This window comes from Rhinoraja longicauda, chromosome 26 (genome assembly GCF_053455715.1).
Source record: "Rhinoraja longicauda isolate Sanriku21f chromosome 26, sRhiLon1.1, whole genome shotgun sequence".
Taxonomy (NCBI): domain Eukaryota; kingdom Metazoa; phylum Chordata; class Chondrichthyes; order Rajiformes; family Arhynchobatidae; genus Rhinoraja; species Rhinoraja longicauda.
Window position 1 is genome coordinate 1,335,343 of NC_135978.1, and position 22,972 is coordinate 1,358,314.

A 22,972-nucleotide genomic window follows, 5' to 3' on the forward strand; every position below is an offset into this window, starting at 1 on the left:
CCAGTCTGAAGAAGGGTCTCGACCCAAAGCGTCACCTATTTCCTGCCATGATCGAATGGAGGAGCAGACTCGATGGATCGAATGGCCTAATTCTGCACCTGTATCTTATGATCATAGTCATACAGTGTGGAAACAGGCCCATCGCACAACTTGCCCACACCGACCAACATGTCCCATCTACACTAGTCCCATCTACACTAGTCCCATCTACACTAGTCCCATCTACACTAGTCCCATCTACACTAGTCCCATCTACACTAGTCCCATCTACACTAGTCCCATCTACACTAGTCCCATCTACACTAGTCCCATCTACACTAGTCCCATCTTCACTAGTCCCATCTGCCTGCATTTGGCCCATATCCTTCCAAGCCTGTTCTATCCATGCACCCGTCCAAATGTTTCTGAAACGTTGCGATGGTACCTGCCTCAACTAGCTCGTTCCTTACAGTCACCCACTTTGTACAAAGGTCAGGTTAGAACCCGTCAGGTTCCTATTAAATGTTTTCCCCCTCGCCTTAAACCAACGTCTAGTTCTCGGGTCCCTAACGTTGGCAGCAAGTTGAAGGGGCGGTGCATAGTGATGGAGGATGCTGGTCCTCCATCTATCCACTGACCTGGCATAATCTATCGGCGTTCTCCCGTTGACATCGGGTGCTCCTGGGTCAGCACCGTAGATGACCAGTAGCTCGGCCTGATGTATCTGGCCTGCCTTGGCAGCGACATGCAGAGGAGTACTGCCTTTCTCCTAATGAGCAGAGATCAACTGTAGTTAATAAATCAAACAAGCACTCCAGCTGATTCTATAATTACTCCATCTTTCACGTTGTAGGATTATACAAGTATACATGACTTTAACAACTTGGACGGTTATCACTCCATTGGGTGGTACAGCGGGTAGTGCTGCTGCCTCATGGCGCCAGAGACCTGGGATCGATCCTGATCTCGCGTGCTGTCTGTGTGGAGTTTGCGTGCGCTCCCCGTGACTGTGTAGGTTTGCTCCGGGTGCTCCGGTATCCTTCCATATCCCAAAGACGTGCGGGTTTGTAGATTGATCTGGTGTGTCGGGAGTGGATGCAGAAGTGGGGTAGCATAGAATGGTGTGAATGGGTGACCGATGGTCAGCCTGGACTCAGTGGGCTAAAGGGTCTACTTCTGTGTTGGATCTTTCCATCAGTCAGACCCACAAAGCATTTTTATTGTCATCTCTCACAGTATCCTGCAGATGGAATGTGTGAAAATAAGTACGAACATTCTCAATGTAGCTCCTGAAGGTCAACTTCTCAGAATGAAATGCACTAAACTTGAAACAAATTATTAAATTACCAATGCCATCCCATGCAGAAAGCAAGTGCATGTGGAAATGTCACACTCTGTTCAAGGTGTTGACAAAAAGTTAAATTAAAGCCGACTTCAACAGTGGAGAAGTAGATGCTTTTAGTCTCTATCAGTGACAATTATTCATTAAAACATTGACGCGAGTGAAAATGGAGTTTCGCTAATGGTCCACCAGTCGACATACCAGATTAAAGTGACAAAATTGGTCATGCATATTGCGTTTATTAAATTTAGTTAGAGCACGTATAGGGACAATGAAAGGATTGTGCAAGCACGTTGAAGAATCGCTCTAACCCAATACACTGCCTGTCCATTCTCACCACAGATGCTGCCTGCCCTGCTGACTTCCTCCAGCACCTTTTTTGCACAGAATTTCAATGTGGAATTCAACTTCAAGAGGAGGTTTTGCAGGCCTAGGTACAACCATCCCACCACAACCAGAGAGCAGTGCTGAGCTACTATCTACCACATTGGTGACCCTCGGACTATCCTTGATCGGACTTTACCCTGCACTAAACGTTATTCCTTTATCACGTATCTATACACTGTAAATGGCTCCATTGTAACCATGTATTGTCTTTCTGCTGACTGGAAAGCACACAAAAGCTTTTCACTGTACCTCGTTACATGTGACAATAAATTAAACTGAACTGAGTAATTGGATAGCTATACTAAAGAGTGAACAGAAGACTGCACTTCATCGTTCTATAATTGTACATTCATCTCTTCCAACGTCTCGCTGTCGATCGTGATCAGAGCAGAGCTCCCCAAATATAGTAAAAGCCACGGACGGTTTTGGAAGCAGTTTGGCAATTTTCAAGCGAAGAATGGAAAAGAGATAAGGAAACAAGGAATACATGGTACAACACGAACCAATACATACGTTTGTGTACAAATGACAAACATTCATGTCATGCAGATTCCAACATCTTACACCTTTGTAATGCAAACAAAAGTGGATAAAACATAAAGTGCTTCTTTTGGAACAAAAAAGCTTACTTTGAGTACAGCTCAATTTAAAAAACAACTTCATAGCATACTGATCTCTCAATTCATCTTTTGTTTATTTCTTGAACCTTTAGAGATGGAAGGAAAGCAGGAAGAAAGTTCAATGAAGTGCTTGTATGAGTTGAGAGCAAGCAAAGATGTGTTTTTGCACTAAGATTTCATCAAACCTTTAAATCCAATAGGTTAATTTTAAGTGATTTCAAATCACCAAATTGAAAGATGCGCAGCAGCTTTAAACACCTGGCTTTATTTCAATATAAAAGCTTGCTGGTGTTTCAGTTTATCAGTGTAGTTGAGAGATGTAGCATTGACAGGATAGTGCAAGCACGTTGAAGAATTGCTCCAACCCAATACGCTGCCTGTCCATTCCCACCCCAGATGCTGCCTGCCCTGGTCCACAGAGGCAGGGCCTTTTGGTCCACAGAGTACATGGCAAACAGCGATCACCCCTTCACACTAGTTCTGTGTTGGGGTCAAGGAAAGAGCGTTCACATTGTGGCCCTGTCTCCACCAATCTTCCCATCACTACACACAAGAAGCACAAAAAGCCCAAGACGCCATTGTTTGCAGATGCTGAGAAGTGTGTCCAGCTCTGGCTGAACAATTTCTAATCTTCTGACGTGGACTCGATAAGAAGACTAGTTCTGTGTTATCCCACTTTCCCATCCACTCCCTAAACATCAGGCGCAGCTTAGAGGGCCAATTAATCTACAAACCCAATCTGTGATGTGGGAGGAAACTGGAGCACCTGGAGGAAACCCATGGGAGTGCATAGAAACTCCACTCAGTCAGCACCCGAGGTCAGGACTGAACACGGGTCTCTGTGGGTTTGAGGCAGCAGCTCTACCAAGTGCACCACTGTGCGGTTCTTGTCTGGACAAGGCTCGTTGGTGTTTTGCCGAGAGTTCACCTCCGCTGCTGGTGCGTTCAATATGCTTTAGGCTTCTGCATCAATCCCAGACCGAGTCTGGTGTGAGAACACAACTTCTGGTCATTGTGAGCAGAAGACGAGGCCCTTCTGCTGTTCACAACTTTTAATTTGCAAAGAACTGACATATATGAATGCTTTGATTTTGTTGTTGATTCTAACATCATGACGAGCTGAAATGAAACTGAAAAGTCAAGGAATAAAATAAATGCAAAGATTGTTCATCAGTAGCTGAACAAGATTGTTGATTAGTCCGGGTGTCAGAGGTTATGGGGGAAAGGCAGGAGAATGGGGTTAAGGGGGAGAGATAGATCAGCCATGATTGAATGGCGGAGTAGACTTGATGGACCGAATGGCCTAATTCTACTCCTATTCTTTATGACCTTAAGAAAGCGATACCATATTGGACGGCACCTTTCATCAGTGGTGCTCTCTCTTTAGACTTTAGAGATTCAGCAGGGAAACAGGCCCATAGAATCTGCACTGACCAGCGATCACCCTGTACACTAGCACGATCCTACAAACTAGGGACAATTTACAATTTTACCGAAGCCAATTAACCGGCAAACCTGCATGTCTTTGGAGTGCGAGAGGAAACTGGAGCACCCGGAGGAAACCCACGTGGTCACAGGGAGAACGTGCAAACTCCATACACACAGCACCCATAGTAAGGATCGAACTGGGGTCTTTGGCGCTGTGAGGCAGCGACTATATTGCTGCACCACTGTGTAGCCCCCTCTTACCAACTTACACGTTCCCTAATGAATCAAGATTACAGAATGCTACAAACTAGGAACCAAAATGAACTTTACCGGATGAAAGAAATTGGCCTGTGCTCCCAGCGACAGTAACCTGATACACGTCTCCAAGTTCCCTGTCCGTACACTGGAATGCAATTGCTGGTGCAAGACAAAAGGTACAAACATTATACTTATGATAATATAATTCATTGTCATTTTACAGATACTCAAGGAGAACCACAGGATAAATATTATTGCCTTATTATATTAGGGTATATATCTGTAATTTGATTTATATGCTCAGATCCATAAACACTGGAACAAATCTTCCAAGTTTGTATAAATTAACCCAAGAAAACTTTACCTTCCTCTTCTGACATCTTTACACTGTTTTATTGCTTAAAAACTCTTTCAATTTCCGGTGTAAAGTCATTACTTTGAAATACTAACAGTTTCTGGCATCAGCCTTATAGTTGAGCATCTTCAAACATTGTATTCTTTTTTAGATTTCCAGCATCTGCAATGTTTTGGTTTTAATAAATACATCAAATTCCTAGCACAGATATGCAAAAATTATCTATTATTGAGACTTCAAACTTTTAAAATCAAGGCAGAAGTGCTAATTATAGATAGCAACAGTGGGTTTGAGCTAACAGTTTTCCATGTAATAAGATACAGAAACGTGAATTGGCCCCATAGCTTGAAGGGTCCCGACCTGAAACATTGCCTGTCTGCTCCCTCCACACATGCTGTCTGACCCGCTGAGTTCCTCCAGCACTGCAGCTCAAGATTCCAGCATCTCTCAGTTAACTGGACAACTATTTGAAGTCCAGTGAAAATCCTTTCCATGAAATGAACGTATTTTCTCGAGCTTCACAAATTGGTCTCAAGATATTCTAATGACAGTGTAACGATATTTTAATGAGAAGTGCAGCATTCAGCAAAGCATACTGCCATGATTAATCTCTGGAAAATGACATTGCAATTTCCCACAGTGTGCTCCAGGGCATAATAAAGCCAGCAATATTTATGCTTGCAACCTTCTGTGTTGGAAAGCTCTTTCAGATTCCTGAAGATTAAATTGAAGTAAATAAGGAGATAAATGCAAATGTCAGAAAATGTTATTTGCGTTTCTGCATGATCAGCTGGCAACAATGAAATGCTGCTCTAATAACGTCAGGGAGATGAGCAGGCATAGCTTGAAGCGTTTTATCAACATGCTCCCAGCCTAATTTACAAAAACTTAGAAGCAAAACCCAATCATTTGCTGTTTGCTTACTTCTAAATGCTATTTCCAAAAAAAAAAGATTTATGATGTTAATAACATTCCAAACTCCCACCCAGGGGATCATTCTGATTGCCTTTTTAAAAAAAAAGTAAATATCAAGTCAATTGCAAACACAAGAGACTGAAGATACAGGAACCTTCAGCAACAAAAAAAAAACCAATAGGCTGGCGGAACTCAGCAGGTCAGGCAGCATCTGTGGAGAGAAGAGTCTGAAGAAGGGTCCCAGCATAAAGCAGTGTCTGTTCATTCACTGCCTGACCCACCGAGTTCCTCCAGCCTTTTTATGTATAAATTAATTCCAGTTTCTTGGAATCAAATCAAATCAATTTCTTGATTAGTACTGGCGTCAGGGGTTATGGGGAGAAGGCAGGAGAATGGGATTAGGCGGGAAAGATAGAGCAGCCATGATCGAATGGCGGAGTAGACTTGATGGGTCGAATTGTCTAATTCTGGTCCTATCACTTATGAAGTCAGGTATTGCAGATCAATTCAAGTAGGGAATAGTTTAACATTTTGTTTCCTCAACATTTTGCTGCTAATATTCAATGTACCACCTGTGATATTCCCACCTGGCCACTTCAAGCTGAACTGTAGCGTCAGCAAGCTCATTTTGTGGAGAAAAGGCATAGGTAACGTTTCGGGTTGAGACCCTTCTTCAAGGGTTCAAGAAAGGTCTCGAGCCGAAACGTCACCTTTTCCTTTTTCCCAAAGATGCCGACAGTCTCGCTGAGTTACTCCAGCATTTTGCAACCATCTTCGGCGTATACGAGCATCTGCAGTTCCTACCCACCCAATTGATTTGAAGTAATATCTTGCCTTATGACACCTATTTGCTAATCTCCAGATATTCAAATATAACCAAACTCTAAATTGGAACTTCACAATTTCTGTTCAACTGATCTCACCTTGCTCAGATCCTTTGTGGTAACACCATCATCATCACGACAAGGCAGCTTGTGTACAAACGCCAACATCTGGTATTTGGCTCTGATGAACTCTGCCTTAGTGGGACTGCAGATGTATTCAAACACAAGACAAAGGCACATTTTAGCAATGTGATAACTGAAGATCACTGAGTGCTATCAGCAATTCCACAGAATCAGTTCCATTGTTAGGCTCAGTCATGACTATCTACATTTGTAAGAATGTAGTTTTAAGTTTATTATCCTCAACTGGTCTATTTTGAAGAGAATCTATTTTAGTCAGTAATTAATATTATTTGCACATTGTTATTCTCAACAGAAACTCTGAAGATCCATGTAATAACAAGATCTTAACACTCAAAGGTACCTTCAAAAGTTAAGATCTTATTACATGGAAAAGATCTTATAACATCTTGAATAAAGATATTACAAGATCGTATTACTTATTATAAGCACTTGACTAAATATTGATCAAACCTCAATAATCAACTGATTTGGATTTGAAGGAGGGTCTCGACCCGAAACATCACCCATTCCTTCTCTCCAGAGATGCTGCCTATCCTGCTGAGTCACTCCAGCTTTTTGTGTCTATCTTTGATTTGGATATACATTGGCTATTTCGATAGAGGCCTGGATAGAGTAGATGCGGAGAGGATGTTTCTGCCAGTGGGAAAGTCTATGACCAGGGATCATTGGCCTCAGAATTAAAGGATGCTCCTTTAGGAAGGAGATGAGGAGGAATTTCTTTTGTTGGAGGGTGGTGAATCTGTGGAATTCATTGCCACAAAAGGCCGTGGAGGCCAAGTCAATGGATATTTTTATGGCAGAGATGGATTCTTGATTAGCATGGGTGTCTGGGGTTATGGGGAGAAGGCAGGAGAATGGGGTTAGGAGGGAGAGATGTAGATCGGTCGTGATTGAATGGTGAAGTGCTCACGATGAGCTGAATGGCCTAATTTTGCTCCTATCACTAATGAACGTACGAACGTATTCCCCACAGCCCAAGAATGGTTTTCTCTCTGGGATGCCAATTCCACTTGGATCACGCCATGTTGCCTGGACCATGTGCATTCATCCATCTTCAACCCAGCAGGATGTACTTAAGGTGAGCGGTACTCACTGCACTTTATCCTGGGGGTTTGGCTTCCGCCGGCCACTCTGCACTTGCGCGGGATCAAGCAGCGAGTGCTCCCAGATGGAGTTGGCTCCGTTACTCGCCAGGGTCTGGACCATCTATGAGGAGAGAAAACGTGGACAACCAAACACTTTAGTACGGCTTAAAAAAACCCAGAAGAGAGCACCCTGCCAATTAACACTTTCACCTGGCCATCACCGATTCCTCCCATACCGTAGTTGATTTTTCCATCTCACGACATTAGTTTGTGCCCAATGTTCATTGCAAGCCCTCGCTTTCCCACAGTTACATCAACTCTACTTCCTCCATCTTCCACACACACACACACACACACACACACACACACACACACACACATGGGCGGTCATGGGCTTTGATGTTGATTTACTAGGATTCAACATGGTTTACTGGAACACAATATAAAATCAATGAGCTTACATGAAAGGAGCTGGGTTCAAACGGTTGAACACAATGGGAGTTCAAGGTGTAAGCCATTGAGAAGAACAATGGAAATAAATTCACGTGTTGCCTGGGAGAAACAGGTTGCATTATGTCTCAGTGCGGCCCAGTGGCCTTCCTATCCATGTACCTATCCAAATGCTTTTAAACACTGTAATTGTACTGACCTCTACCATTTACTCTGACAGCTCATTCCACATGACTGTGATTTACGGACTGTTCCCAGGGACGCATTCAGAGACTGACATCGAGTGCTGCTGGAAGGTTATCTACTCGGTGAAAGACGCTCTTTGGTTTGCCCGAGCTTTGTTGATCTCCCAGCGGGGCGAGCTGTCCGTGGGGGAATGTTGCCGACTGGCCCGCTGCAGACTGCAGGAGTACGTGCTGAGGGACGCACTGAGGCTCGGTGCAGCCAATGCCAAGGCCCTGTGGGGGAGGACCACAGTCTAAGGTCCTTCCGCTGCTGGACATGGGGGGCAGGGTGTGGTGGAGACGCCCCTCCACATAAGGGAAGGGATTCCACGCCAGTGGGCCACATGAGTGGCAAGGGTGGGGGGTAAAAATGTGTGATCTGTGTAAACAGTATTGAATGTATGTATAGCCTCTGGGAATGTCGGATGGAGTTTTGGAAGGATCATGTATTTCTCCAATAAAGTATATTTTGGAAAAATATAATTTTAAAATCCACATGTTCACTGCCCTGTGTAAATGTTGTCCCTCAGGTCCACTTTAAATCTTACTCGTTGCACCTTCAACCTGTACCCTCTAATTTTAGTCTCTATTATATTATCCTTGGGGCAAATAGTTATATTTATACCCCTCTAAGATCACCCCTTAGCCTCCTACACTCCAGGAATAAAAGCCTCAGCCTAAAGCTCAAGCATTCCAGTCACATATTTCCTAATCTTCTCTACACCGTCTCCAGGTTAGTGACATCCTTCCTTCAGCAAGGAGCCGGGATCTGAACACAATATCCCAAATACAATCTCCCCAGTGTCTTGTACAGTTGGAACATCAAATCCCCACTCTTGTCCCTACCCCGATTTAATCAGTGGAATATAAAAGCACGCTGAATTCTTATTTTATATCTTAGTTAAAAGCCCCAAGTTTATAAATTACATGAGAATTTTCCAAGACTATGATTAAATTTAAATAAAGACCTGGTTTTACATTTATAGGAAGACAAAATTTAATAAAATGACACCTCATTTGGAGATTGTGACAAAGGTCATGGATGCAAGATCTGAATAGAGTCGGATATCCAACCCCTTGCAATAAATTCATGACTGAGCTTTTACTTCAATGGCATTAACTTCCCTGCATTAACTTTGCATTCCTTGATTATTGAATAGCTGAAACATGACCAACTTTGCAGTGATGGGTCAGAGAGGTAGACACAGCCCAGCGACAGGCCCTTCGGCCCACAATGTCTGTACCAAACACGATGCCAAGTTAAACTAAACATGTGAACCATATCCCTACATTCCCTGCATATCCATGTGTACATCTAAACGACTATTCAATTTTAGTTTCATTTAGTTTAGAGATACAGGGTGGAAACAGGCCCTTCGGCCCATACCGACCAGCGATACCCGCACATTAACACTACCCTACACACACTAGGGACAATTTTTTAAAACATTTATACGAAGCCAGTTAATGTACAAACCTGCACATCGTTGGAGTGTGGGAGGGAACGGGAGCACAGTCCCCCACTGCCATAATTGTTGCCGTCGGGTATCCGGCATTTGGGGACATCGCAGGCGTCAGCACACCCCCAGTGCAATGGGATAGTCTCGTCCTGGGAGAGCGGCCATCATGACCACCGATACTAACTGCCCTGCCATGCAAGTATCAGTGGTCAGTAAATGCCTCTGTCCAATCTGTCTCCACCGTCACCCATGGCAACACGTTCCAGGCACCCACCACTGTATTCAAAACAACTTTGCCGAGCACATCTTTAAACTTTGTTCCTCTCGCCTTGGAGCTATGCCCTCGAAATATAAACAGAATGGAAACAGGTGGAATGTGTAGGAAGGAACTGCAGACGCTGGTTTAAACCAAAGATAGACACAAAAGGCTGGAGTAACTCAGTGGGACGGGCAGCATCTCTGGAGAGAAGGAATGGGTGACGTTTCGGGTCGAGACCCTTCTTCAGACTGAGTGACTCCAGCATTTTGTGTCTATCGTCGAATGGAAACAGGCCCTTTGGCCAAGTCCGTACCAACGCTGACATTTAAAACATTCCCCTGCTGTATGTCTAAACAAAACACTTAAACACTCACGTGTAGCAGAGTGGGAGACCACGAGCTGTGTCGGAGATGTTTCACCATGGAGATATGACGACCAAGACTTCGATGAACACTGCAGCACTCATCACAGACCAGCACCCCACGGTTTATTGATGCCCAACCAGGATCTGTGGAGATCAGTGTGAAATTAGCAACCTATGCACGGATTAAACATTAGCATGGCAAAGATTAAAAAAGAAATCCTTGCCTAACTGGTAAATATAACTAACTTGGCCACTTAGCCAACACATAGGATGGCAGCTATGAAGAAGCTCTAAAATGCATAACAATCTACTCACAGCTACAGCACACAACCAAGCAATGGAAGAATTGTGTAGGAAGGAACTGCAGAAGCTGGTTTACACCGAGGATAGACATAGAATGCTGGTGTAACTCAGTGGGTCAGGCAGCATCTCTGGATAAAAGGAATAGGTGATGCATTGGGTTGACAACGTTTTTCAGACTTGGTCTGAAGAAAGATCTTGACCCAAAACTCCAGCATTCTTTGTCTAATTGGAGGAATTTAACGGGGTCAGGCAGCATACATCTGTCGTCTCTTTACCTCCATATAAGTAAAGTAGGTCGAGAACAAAGTCCCAAAATAGTGACAGAGTAATGTATTTTCCACCCAGCTCCATGCAGGAGGAATACAACATCTATGGTGCATTTCATGACACAATGCTCTAAATTCAAATACAACTCACCATTATTAGCAATGATACAGAAGATTTGCTAAACCTTTCAATGACCATTTTCAAACAGTTGTTTATTTTGCAAGAGACAAGCGTTATTTAGATTATCTTTGCTCCCGGTGCAGCAAAGTGGGCTACGTTCAAAGGGAAAGGGAAAAAACTATGATAATGAAATTCCAACAAAACAAAATTCAATCATGGCTCGACACAATGGTAATAATCCAAGTGTCAAAAATCCAGGCAGAGGTTAGGAGACATCTCTGCAAGCACAAACTGTGCATTCCAAAAATTCATCGTAGCATCAAAAAACCCAGAACCTTGTCTGGAGCAGATGGTGCCAGGATAGGCCAAGTGCAAACTCAAACGTGCGCTCTAACTGCGGGAGACAGCTTAAGACATTTAATACCCTCCGCTGCTGAAAGTAAACTACGAGTAAGAGGGAGTGGGTGCGTGGAACGAGCTGCCAGAGGAGGCAGACAACATGGCAGCATTTAATGGGCATTTGGACGGGTGCATGGATAGGAAAAGTTTGGAGGGATATGGGATGAGAGGTGATCTTATAGAGACGTATAAAATTATAAAAGGACTAGACAAGGTAGATGCAGGAAAGAAAAGTGGTGCTGGCTCGAAGGGCCAAATGGCCTCCTCCTGCACCTATTTTCTGTTTCTATGGGCCAAACATGGGCAAATTGGACATGTTGGTCGGCATGGATGAGTTGGGCCAAAGGGCCCGTTTCCATGCTGTATGACTATGAATCTATGGGCAGAATAGAGATGAAGCACTCAATTTGATGGGGTTGGGGCATGGACAGGTGGTGACGGCAGCAACTGTATTCATCTATTTGTGAGCTTGGCTTCAAGTCAACAGATAATGTATTGCTCATTTTTACAAACATACAGCCCATAGAACAGGTACACGCATCTTGGTTGGCATGGACAAGTTGGGCCGAAGGGCCTGTTTCCATGCTGCATCACTATGGTTCTATCCATTTCCTAATTTAAAGGCTCCTGTGTGCAAGCCAGACAGATATTCAATGATAGCTTGCAAAGTTTGCAGCTTCAGATCAAATAAAAAAATTCAGGGCAAACAATCTCATCTAGATGACCACCTTATCTTGAAACTTTAGTAAAGATTCCTCCCCATCAGTGTGCTGGAAGGAATTGCAGATGCTGGCTTAAACCGAAGATAAGACAGAATGCTGGATCAACTTAGTGGGATAGGCAGCATCTCTGGAAACATCACCCATTCCTTCTCTCCAGAGATGCTGCCTGTCCCGCTGAGTTACTCCAGCATTTTGGGTCTTCTTCCCCATCAGTCATTCCCTTGCCAAAGAATGGGAGATAAATTTGTGTAGGGTGGAATCGTGTAAAAACAGGTCTGTGAAACTCTGGTCAAGACTTTTATCAAAGCGTAATGACATTGGAGGAGATATAAAATATTGGCCATGAGCAGCAGCAGAGTGGGAGGTGTGGTTGGTTTCTGGTTCCTCAGTGAGATGTGTGGAAGCTGAGAGTTATTTTCCCTCTCGCTTAATTCTGACCAGTTAGCACTAATGAAGATGCAAATTCAACCTCACTGTCTAGATTCCCTATCCACTCTCATGCAAGGTCCACTTCATCGATATTGGGCAATTGTACAAGTTTAATCTCCCCTTACCAAAGTCACCTGACATTGCATGCCTATACTGAAGATATGCTCTTTCAAAAAGATGACCGGAGAAAAATGTACGATGCAGTTGATTTAAACGTAAGATCTCACACATGTCTTCTGGTTCGGTTTCAGAGGGAGCTAAAGACCTCAGATGCAAAGTCAATCCTGAAATAAATTGTCATTTCAATTATCTGCCACATGGGGGCTTCACACATTGAAAATATACAGTAGAGGTGACATATTACCGTGGGCTCATCGGACACATGCTCCAATTTATCCAGTTATTCTGCAAACGTATCAACTGATTTTTAAGTTAGCAAGCCAAATGTGTGCAGTTCTGATCGCCCCGTTACATCTCCCAGAACTGTTAAAATCTGGAGGGCATGGGTTTAAGGTGAATATGGGAAAGTTTAAAGGAGACTAGATCACCCGTTGGGTCCAAACCTCTCCTGCGGGCCCGGCAACCCTCCCCTAACTGACGGCCCATGGACCCGTTGCTGGCCGGGGAGTCTCCCCCGGGGCCGGGGGCAGGCGAGGGGGGAGAGGAAAGGGGAGAGGGAGCTACTCACCCTGGCCCTGGGCAGCCAGCAGCAGGAGAGTGGCCAAGGAGATGTTTGGGACAAGATTTTGCTTATATACGAACAGAATGATAGGTGCCTGGAATGAACCGCTGGGAAAGAGGGGAGGTGTGAAGCAGACATGATAGGGACATTTGAGAGGCATTTAATCAGACATGAGCACGCAGGGGTCAGAGGGATGTGAATCACGTGCACGCAGATGGAGTAGGTTAATTTGGCATCATGGTTGGGACGAAGATCGAGGGCCAAATGTTCCTGTGCAGAGGAGTGTGAGGGCCGTAATAAGGAGGTGCAACCCAACCATGGCACCGTGCATCAAGGGACCATTCAAAAGCGGAGAAGAGGAGACGCATAGTTGTCATTGGAGATAGTAGAGTCAGGGGACAATAGACACGATTCGCTTTCACGAGGATGGAGAATCCCGAAGGCTGTGTTGCCTGCCTGATACCTGGGTTCGGGACATCTCGTCTGATCTGCAGAGGAACTTGGAGTGGGAGGTGAAAGATCCAGCCATCGTGGTCCATGTGGGTACCAATGACGTAGGTGGTATGAGGAAAGATGTTTTGCTGGGGGAAATTTAAGCAGCTAGGGGCTAAATTGAAAAGCAGAACCAAAAAAGTAATAATCTCTGGATTGCTACCTGAGACATGAGCAACTTGGCGTGTGGTCGCGAAGATTAATGAGTTTTATATATATGGCTCAAAGATTGGCGTGGGTGAAGTGGGTTTGAATTTGTGGGACATTTGCACCTGTATAGGAGGGGGGAACTGTTCCGATGGGATGGACTCCATTTGAACCCAGCTGGGCCCAGGGTTTTGGAAAAAGGCATAACTAGACCCAGGTTACTGAACCAAACTGCAAAAAGCCATAGATAGGGCTTTAAACTAGATAGCAGGGGGAAGGGGAGTCAAAAAATTGGAAATATATGGATGAAGTTAAAGGAAAGGATAGTGTAGGAGAAGTTACTGAAGTCTCCAGAAGTAATAGGACAAAGTAAAAGGGTTAAGAGTCTACAGTCAGACAAAGTGGGGACTATTTTAAGAGGGGGGTTGAATACTGAACTAAAGGTGTTTCAATGCATGCAATAGATGAAACAAAGGACCAGAAATTTGCAAATGGTACTCTGCTATTTAAGGGAGCAAAGCAAAGAAAGGGGAAACTATAGCCCGACTTCAGTGGTTGGTAAGGTTTTAGAGTCCATTATTACGGAGAGGGAGGATTATTAGAGAGAGGAGGATGATGGCAAAGATAACATTGCTGCTGGACATCGTCTCCCATCCCATGCAGGACACTGTCACTGCACTGAATGGCTCCTTCAGTGACAGACTCCTTCACCCCAAGTGTGTGAAGGAGAGATATAGGAGGCCCTTCCTTCCCGCTGCTGTGAGACTGCACAACCAGCACTGCTCCCAGCAGACCAGTCAATAGTAACAGTTAACAGTAACAGTAAAGAAAAAACACAGTAAATGATGACAATTATCCTTATCTTTATTTTTATTTATAATGAATGTCTCTTGCTATCCATTTTGCTGCTGTAACATTGCAAATTTCCCCGGTGTGGGACAAATAAAGGAATATATTATTATTATTAAGGACGAGATTTCTGAGTACTTAGATGCACATGATAAAATAGGTCAAAGTCAGCAAGCAGTTTTGTGAAGGGAGATCTTGCCTGACGAATCTGTTGGAATTAGACAATAGACAATAGGTGCAGGAGTAGGCCATTTGGCCCTTCGAGCCAGCACCACCATTCAATGTGATCATGGCTGATCATTCTTAATCAGTACCCTGTTCCTGCCTTCTCCCCATACCCCCTGACTCTGCTATCTTTAAGAGCTCTATCTAGTTCTCTCTTGAATGCATTCAGAGACTTGGCCTCCACTGCCTTCTGAGGCAGTGAATTCCACAGATTTACAACTCTCTGACTGAAAAAGTTTATCCTCATCTCCGTTCTAAATGGCCTACCCCTTATTCGTAAACTGTGGCCCCTGGTTCTGGACTCCCCCAACATTGGGAACATGTTTCCTGCCTCTAACGTGTCCAACGCCTTAATAATCTTATATGTTTCTATAAGATCCCCTCGCATCCTTCTAAATTCCAGTGTATACAAGCCTAGTCGCTCCAGTCTTTCAACATACGACAGTCCCGCCATTCTGGGAATTAACCTAGTAAACCTACGCTGCACGCCCTCAATAGCAAGAATATCCTTCCTCAAATTTGGGGACCAAAACTGCACACAGTACTCCAGGTGCGGTCTCACTAGGGCCCTGTACAACTGCGGAAGGACCTCTTTGCTCCGATACTCAACTCCTCTTGTTATGAAGGCCAACATTCCATTGGCTTTCTTCACTGCCCGCTGTATAAGAGTGGCAATAAAGGGAGTTTTTTTCTGGTTGGAATAGTGAAACGCCTGGATAGAGTGGATGTGGAGAGGACATTTCCACTAGAGGGAGAGTCTAGGACCAGAGGGCACAGTCTCAGAATAAGAGGACATACCTTTAGAAAGGAGATAAGGAGGAATTTCTTTAGACAGAGGGTGGCAAATCTGTGGAATTCATTGCCACAGATTACTACGGAGGCCAAGTCATTGGATATTTTTAAGAGGGTTTGTCAGGTTCTTGACTCAACTCCTATGACTTATAACTATGTTTATACATTATCCTCTTAGCATTCAATTTCATAAGAGAACCATGTGTTAAAATGAGCAGGTAAATAATTACCATTACTCTCAAACCTCCCAAAACTATCAGTACAAGGCTTCTTTCTATGGCTATGGATGCATAGCAACCACTCTTTCAGCTCCAGCGAGGCACAAAAAGGCCTAAATTTGGCAAGCTCTGCCTTTCCTTCTTCAACAAAAGCCATGGGTCATCATATGTTTGAAATAGGCACTTTACTGCACAATGCAGAGAGGGAAAAAAACAGGGAGTAAGTGAGTGCAAGCGATTATCTATTTAACAACACCAATTATCCATCTGAACATGACTTTCTGTAATCTTTTGAAATATCAGTGTTTCCCCCCTCCCCTCCCCCCCATCAAATGGTTACTTTTTAAGTGAATGCTGCAGACAATTTGCAGAGCTAGATCCCACAAAGAGCAGACGAATGACTGGTCCGCTGCGGTGTTTTTGGTGAAGAGTACAGGTTTTACGATGACGCACGGTTCTAATTTGAAATGTGCTATTGAAGCTTTTACACCCATCTTAGCATGCAAGGCTGGCGCCTCGTCTGAAAGACTGCATCTGTGAAACTGCAGCTCTCTCTCACAGCTGAATTTATGAGTCTTCATGCCTGCAGGCTTGAATACACAATTGGCTGCATCACTAAGTTGAGTACAACAACATGATGCAAGGCGACACATGCATTTGAAACAGTCCAGGTTATGGGCACCACTTCCAAAGCGTGTGGACACACAAGGAATAATTTACAAAGAGGAAGATAACAGCACGATTTGTACAGCGCTTATTATGGTTTATTTTGGTCTTGTGTTTTGTACTTAAAGGTCCCAGAGGTTAAATATTCTTTCCTCAATGAACATTGCTTTTTAAACCGTAGCAACTTCATGCTTTGTTTCTCAAAATTTTGTAGAAAGGAGTAGTCTGCATTTTCTCCATCCATCATACCTAACATTTTGAACTAAAATCCAGCCAAGATCGACCATCCCACCCCATCAAGGTACCAAGCTCCTACTTCAAATGAACATAAACTGTGGTGTATTTGCTTCCCCGCACTTAAATAATGATTAACGCAAGGAAATTTGTATGCAGATTCAAAACCAGATGGAAATATATTTCACACTGAACCTTAAGCAGCTGTCAAGGAAACTTCATCCCATCTGTCTGAATGAAATTTGAATCGCGGTCCCAGATGTGAACATTGCTGCCACATTAGTGGTATTGTTCTGAGCCGAATAGCATTAAACTGATTTCTAGCCTGCATTACGACTCTGAATATTCTCACTGATACACTAATTTCCTCATTCTTTTTGGAGAGAAAACATTTCGGTTCACTGCTTCTTCCAATTTTTTCCGCCTCCACTGTTTGCTTTTCCCAAAACCCCTCTCAAAATTCAATCCCTTTACAGTATTTGAATTCCGTTAATTCTTATTTTACATCACCATTTGCAGTACGTGCCTGCACTGCTTGATTTTATTAACGGTATTACACAATATTTTAGAACACAAAAAATAGAGAGGTTGGGGCATCCATTGACGATAATGGGCATTCTTAAAATGTGGGTGTTTCACCAGCTGGCAGCATTGAGAAATTGGACACTGGACAGCAAATCAGTGATCATTCTGGTGGTCACAAAAAGCTGGAGCAACTCAGTGGGTCAGACAGCATCTCTGGGAAGAAAAGGAATAGGTGATGTTTCTGGTCAAGACCCTCCTTCAGACTGTACAGGATACTGAGTTGGATGATCAGCCATGATCATATTGAATGGCGGTGCGTACAGGCTCGAAGGGCCGAATGGCCTACTCCTGCACCTAGTTTCTATGTTTCTCGAAACATCACTTATTCCTTCTCTCCAGAGATGCTGCCTGCCCCGCTGAGTTACTCCAGCTTTTTGTGTTTGTCTTTGGTTTAAACCAGCATCTGCAGTTCCTTCCTACACATCGTTCTGGTGGTGCGGGGCGAGGGGGTGAAACAATAAATGTTGATCAAACCACCTGCACTCGCATCCCAAGCCTAATTATTTTATGCACATATTTACAGGTTTTTTTAAAGAATGATGCAGCTCAATTATATTGGTGACACTGTGGATCTTCAAAGATAGAGACAAGTTTCATGAAAATAAATATCCTTATCATTCTAGCAAGGATGTTTCCACTATAATGTTGAGCAACGTTCCAGCAACAAAGGGCAAGAAGCAAGGTTCTCACCTTGGGCTTTTGGGCTGTAACTGTGACACTATAACACCATATGCTACACTGTGGTATTTTTCTCTTTGTATGACCTGTCGTACTTGCGTATGGCTTGATTGCACTCATGATTTCATTTGACTGGATAGAACACAAATACAGCTTTTTGCTGTTTCTCAGTACACATTATAATAAACCAATGATTGTGAAAGCATTTCAACCCATCCTGTGAACAAAACAATTCACTAACTTTGAACCACATAATATATAGAGGACCATGTAACCCATCATCATATCTGCAAATTACACACAAGCCAAAAATATGTTGTGGGGCTGAAGAAGGGCCTCGACCCGAAACGTCATCCATTCCTTCTCTCCAGATATGCTGCCCGTCCCGCTGAGTTACTCCAGCACTTTGTGTCTCTAGCTTGGCCCACACAATTTCTGCTGCTTGGCCTTTATGTTTCCCTTCTCTGAAATGCATAAAAGCTTCAAAACATTTCAAAGACTTGCATTTACATTCTGTGTGTTGTGATAGTGATGTTATTAAGCAACAAATACTACCTACGACACCAGACATGTTTGGTTTAGTTTAGAGCTACAGCGTGGAAACAGATCCTTTGGTGCACCGAGACCGTGCCGACCAGCGATCACCCATACACTAGTTGTACGATATCCCAGGGGCAATTTACAAAAACCAAGTCATCTACAAACTTGCAAGTCTTTGGAATTTGGGTGAAAACCAGAGTACCTGGAGAAAAACCATGGAGACAGGGAGAACGTGCAAACTCGACACAGACAGCACCTGCAGTCAGGATCAAATCCGGGTCTCTGGCGCTGTGAGGCAGCAACTCTACCGTTGCACCATTGTGTTTAATTTCATTATATTTCATTTTACTTTGTGAACTATTTTTTACACACACACAAGTTCATAAGTCATAGGATCATCATTATGAATCATTCAGCCCATCAAGTCTACTCTGCCATTCAATCATCCCTCTCAACCCTATTCTCCTGCCTTCTCCCCACAGCCCTTGACACCCGCACTAATCAAGAATCTATCAATCCGTCTTAAAAATACCAAAAACTTGGCCTTCACAGATACACCACCTTCTGACTAAAGAAATTCCTTATCTCCTTTTCTGGAGGCTGGCGAGTGCCTGGAACAGTTGGGAGTGGTGGTTGAAGCAGGTGATAGTGGCATTTAAAGGACGTTTGGTTAGGCTGCATTTGAAGCAATCAGCACAGTGCTGATCACCCCATTACAGGAAGGATGTGGAGGCTTTGGAAAAGGTGCAGAGGTGGTTTACCAGAATGATGCTGGGTTAGTGAATGTTAGCTGCAGGGAGAGGCTGGGCAGACTGCGATACAGCCATATGGACATGCAGGGAATGGAGGGCTAGGGGTTATGTGTGGCAGAGTATTGCTGGTTGTTGAAACATTCATAGCTTTGCCTTCAGACACCTTGAAATATGTCTCAATCTGGTACAAGCTCCTGTACTAGAGCAATAGGGGCAAACAGCAAAGACGGATTTAAAGGGAAGTTAAATAGATAGATGAGGAAGGAACAGGTAGATATGCTAATTGGGTTAGTTAAAGTTGGGTGCAGGGAAACTAGTTGAGCCAAAAGAATTACAACACAGTAACAGACCATATACATTTAGCAGACCATATACATATACATTCATCAGTCTGAAGAAGGGTCTCGACCCGAAACATCACCCATTCCTTCTCTCCAGAGATGCAGCCTGACCCGCTGAGTTACTCCAGCATTTAGCATTCACTTTCCACTGCCTGGAGTATCTGGAATTATTTCCCTAATGTTACAGTTTATATAAATATGTTTTGGTTACATAAATGTATTTGAGCATTTGCGACCATAATAACACTCCTTTCTTCTTTCCAAAACTCATTATACTGATGGCATTTGACATATGGATCACCTCTCATCCGTAGGATTAAAAAGAGCTTCACTAATGAGTTTGTTGTGTAATAGTTACAGGTCAGCCCACACTTTGTATTTAAAGAATGTGAATAATGTTTCTACGGATACCATTGCTCCTTCCTTGTGTATAATGCATTAGCAGTTATAATTCACCACATTTAGCTTGTCACAGGCAGGGAATTCTGAACATCTTTGGCGTAGGGTTACATCTATACATTATGGTAATCTCTAACTAGCTTCACCAAAAATGAGTTTTAAGTGAAAGATTCTGCTAGGGAGTGCGAAATTTAATGACAGATACATGCTGCCCTATTCTATATTGTAAGCTTTATTTTTTGTGAACTTTATATTTTTATGCTAATCATTTGTTAACGATTTATAACATACAATCAAAATGCTCAGGCAGTTTCTGAATTCTTAATATAGTTAGCAAAAAGAACAATGAAAAGATTGTCTTATAGCTTATCTAGTTTAATGATTTTGATTATCGTTCATTTAAAGATGCGATATCATCTTTGTGTTTTGGCATTGATTAGCACTAATGAGGGGGAATCTGAAAAAATAGCTTTTTAAAACCACAATTTCACCAAAGTACAGGTTTGGTAATTTTACTGATTTATGCCTTTTGGCCACAATTCATTTTAACATTTCATCAATTTGATTTGTAAAACTCAGCCCCATACAGTCCAATTCACTAGTTTAGAAAAGGACAAAGAGAAAGCAGAGGGTTGAAGAAGAGTCTCGACCCAAAACATCACCCATCCATGTGCTCCAAGGATGCTGCCTGACCCACTACGTTTCTCCAGCACGGCGTCCTTCAGAGATACAGACTAGTCAGCCAAGTTCTATTAGAAGCTATATATCTATTTGTTAGATCTATAGGAAAGATCTATCTAAATTCTGCTAGACCTATTACGGTGTCAGGGGTTATAGGGAGAAGGCATGAGAATTGGGTTAGGAGGGAGCGATAGATCAGCCATGATTGAATGGCGGGGTAGACTTGATGGGCTGAATGGCCTAATTCTGCTCCTATTACATATGGCCTTATAACCATAAGTCACAGTTTCAGGAAATGGGGAAGGCATGCAGGACTGAGGCATGAAGCCATTACTTCACCGGCAGGGCGGTGGATCTGGGGAATTTGCCACTGCAGAAGGTAAAGATTTATACAGCTTGTTGGCACATGTCCTCAAAAACATCCTGTAAACCAGAGTGGTGTGATGGAGAACATGAAGACCAGTCTAGAGATTTGGAAGACTTCTTTCATACATCTCCACCATTCAAGATACAGATTTAATATAATCCTTTGTATAAAATCAAGCACATTAGTATCATGCTAACCGCTTCACCTCCAAGCAATATCATACTGAATTCTCTTTTTTGTTTAGTTTAGAGATAGAGTGCTGAAATAGGCCTTTCGGCCCACCAAGTCCATGCCAACCAGCGATCCCCACACAATAACTACACACACTGGGTACAATTTACAATTATACCAAGCCAATTGACCAACAAAGCAGTACGTCTTTGGAGGGTGAGAGGAAACCAGGGCACCTGGAGAGAACGCACACAGGTCATAGGGAGAACTTGCAAACTCCATACATACAGCACCCGTAGACAGGATTGAACCCGTGTCTCTGACGCTGCAAGGTAGCAACTCTACCTCTGCACCACCGTGCCGCTCAATAGCGAATTCTCTTATTTCTGGTTTGCACATAGGAGGACCCATACAAATTTCTAAAGAATGGCAAAACACCCCTAAATCTCAAAGTGTTACATTTGGCAATATTAAATATAGTGTAGTTTAAGCTGCACATTTAGATTTATTCTAAATAGAGTGCAGAAATGAATTTGAATGCAAGCTTATTTCATTATGCTAACAAATGACAATCCAGTGGCCAGAGGGGTTAATATGAAGTTAGCAGTTACATAGAGAACAGCTAATAAAATGCACAGCATCCAAATACAACAGTCCCTCCACAGAAACATGCCCCACCAAGCTTTTGCCCCCCCCCCCCCCCCCCATCATAGTTTCCTTTTCCTGACAAGCACAAATGGACTAAGGTTCCAAAGAATCAGAATCCAAGTAGCTCGCTTAATTAAACATTCTTCATGAACATGTTTAGACACATTAGCACTATAGTCAAAGCCAAATTCAAACTGTTCAGGTACTTTCCATCAGGAAGCGCATGGCTAACAAGCTGGAGCGGAATGTTTTTAATTCTTCCTGTCATGGGGAACTCTAGGACAGGACCGCACTGTGCTGTCGTTGAACACTCCCGCTAGTTGGTCCGCACAGTTCCCATGAACGTGGCCAGGGATTCTGGTCGGGCCAGTTGCTTTCTGTGGGTTCACCCTCAGGAAGGTCGATCTAACCTCTGCAACAGTGACCCTGGGAAAAGGCACACTTGAGTCTGATGGGTTGGATGACATCGCCCTGTTGGCCTTCTGCTCAAAGCGAGTATACAATGCACTAGGTTCATCAGGGAGGGTCGCACTATCACCAGCGATGCTGCCTGACTTGGCTTTGTAGCCATTGATCATATTCAGGCCTTGACACAGTTGGCCGTGTCAGAGCGATTATACTGGGGCTCAAGTTTGTCCCAGCATGGTCTCTTGGCAATCCAGATGGCTTTGCACAGATTGTAGTAAGCCTTCTTGTACCGCTCAAAGTCATGCATCTCCTCAAGTACAACAGATGCTGCCTGATTTGCTGAGCTTCTTGCAGCATTTTCTGTTTATACCTCTGGTTAATGCCCTGCAACCACTGAAACAGACTGGCATTGCTGGAAGCACCATTAAAGTAAATGAGACTTTTATGGTTTTGCTGGACAAAATGGTGTCAATATGCCACTGTTTCCTGTATTCACCTCCAGTATCACCACCCATGCACAAACATATCACCACCTCTGTACTAATATATCACCACCTCTGCACAAACATATCACCACCTCTGTACTAACATATCACCACCTCTGCACTAACATATCACCTATCTGCACTAACATATCACCACCTATGTACAAACATATCACTACCTCTGTACTAACATATCACCACCTCTGTACGAACATATCACCACCTCTGTACTAACATATCACCTATCTGCACTAACATATCACCACCTATGTACAAAC

General features: G+C 43.4%; 1 protein-coding gene and 1 non-coding gene across 8 annotated transcripts in view; both read right to left on the reverse strand.

Annotated features, from left to right (window-relative positions):
• Window positions 1-22,972, reverse strand: part of git1 (G protein-coupled receptor kinase interacting ArfGAP 1) — a 145,893-nt gene that overhangs the window by 79,089 nt on the left and 43,832 nt on the right. For all 7 annotated transcript variants that reach the window (XM_078422453.1, XM_078422452.1, XM_078422451.1 and 4 more), the window contains exons 2-6: window positions 10,105-10,238; window positions 7,346-7,458; window positions 6,208-6,313; window positions 4,087-4,173; window positions 618-748 (exon numbers count right to left, since the gene is read on the reverse strand). In XM_078422453.1, coding sequence (XP_078278579.1) covers window positions 618-748; window positions 4,087-4,173; window positions 6,208-6,313; window positions 7,346-7,458; window positions 10,105-10,238 — 571 coding nt within the window. The remainder of the gene's footprint in view (window positions 1-617; window positions 749-4,086; window positions 4,174-6,207; window positions 6,314-7,345; window positions 7,459-10,104; window positions 10,239-22,972) is intronic.
• LOC144606574 (U1 spliceosomal RNA) lies at window positions 9,509-9,674 on the reverse strand. The gene has a single exon (XR_013548966.1). It is a non-coding gene; the product is annotated as a U1 spliceosomal RNA (small nuclear RNA).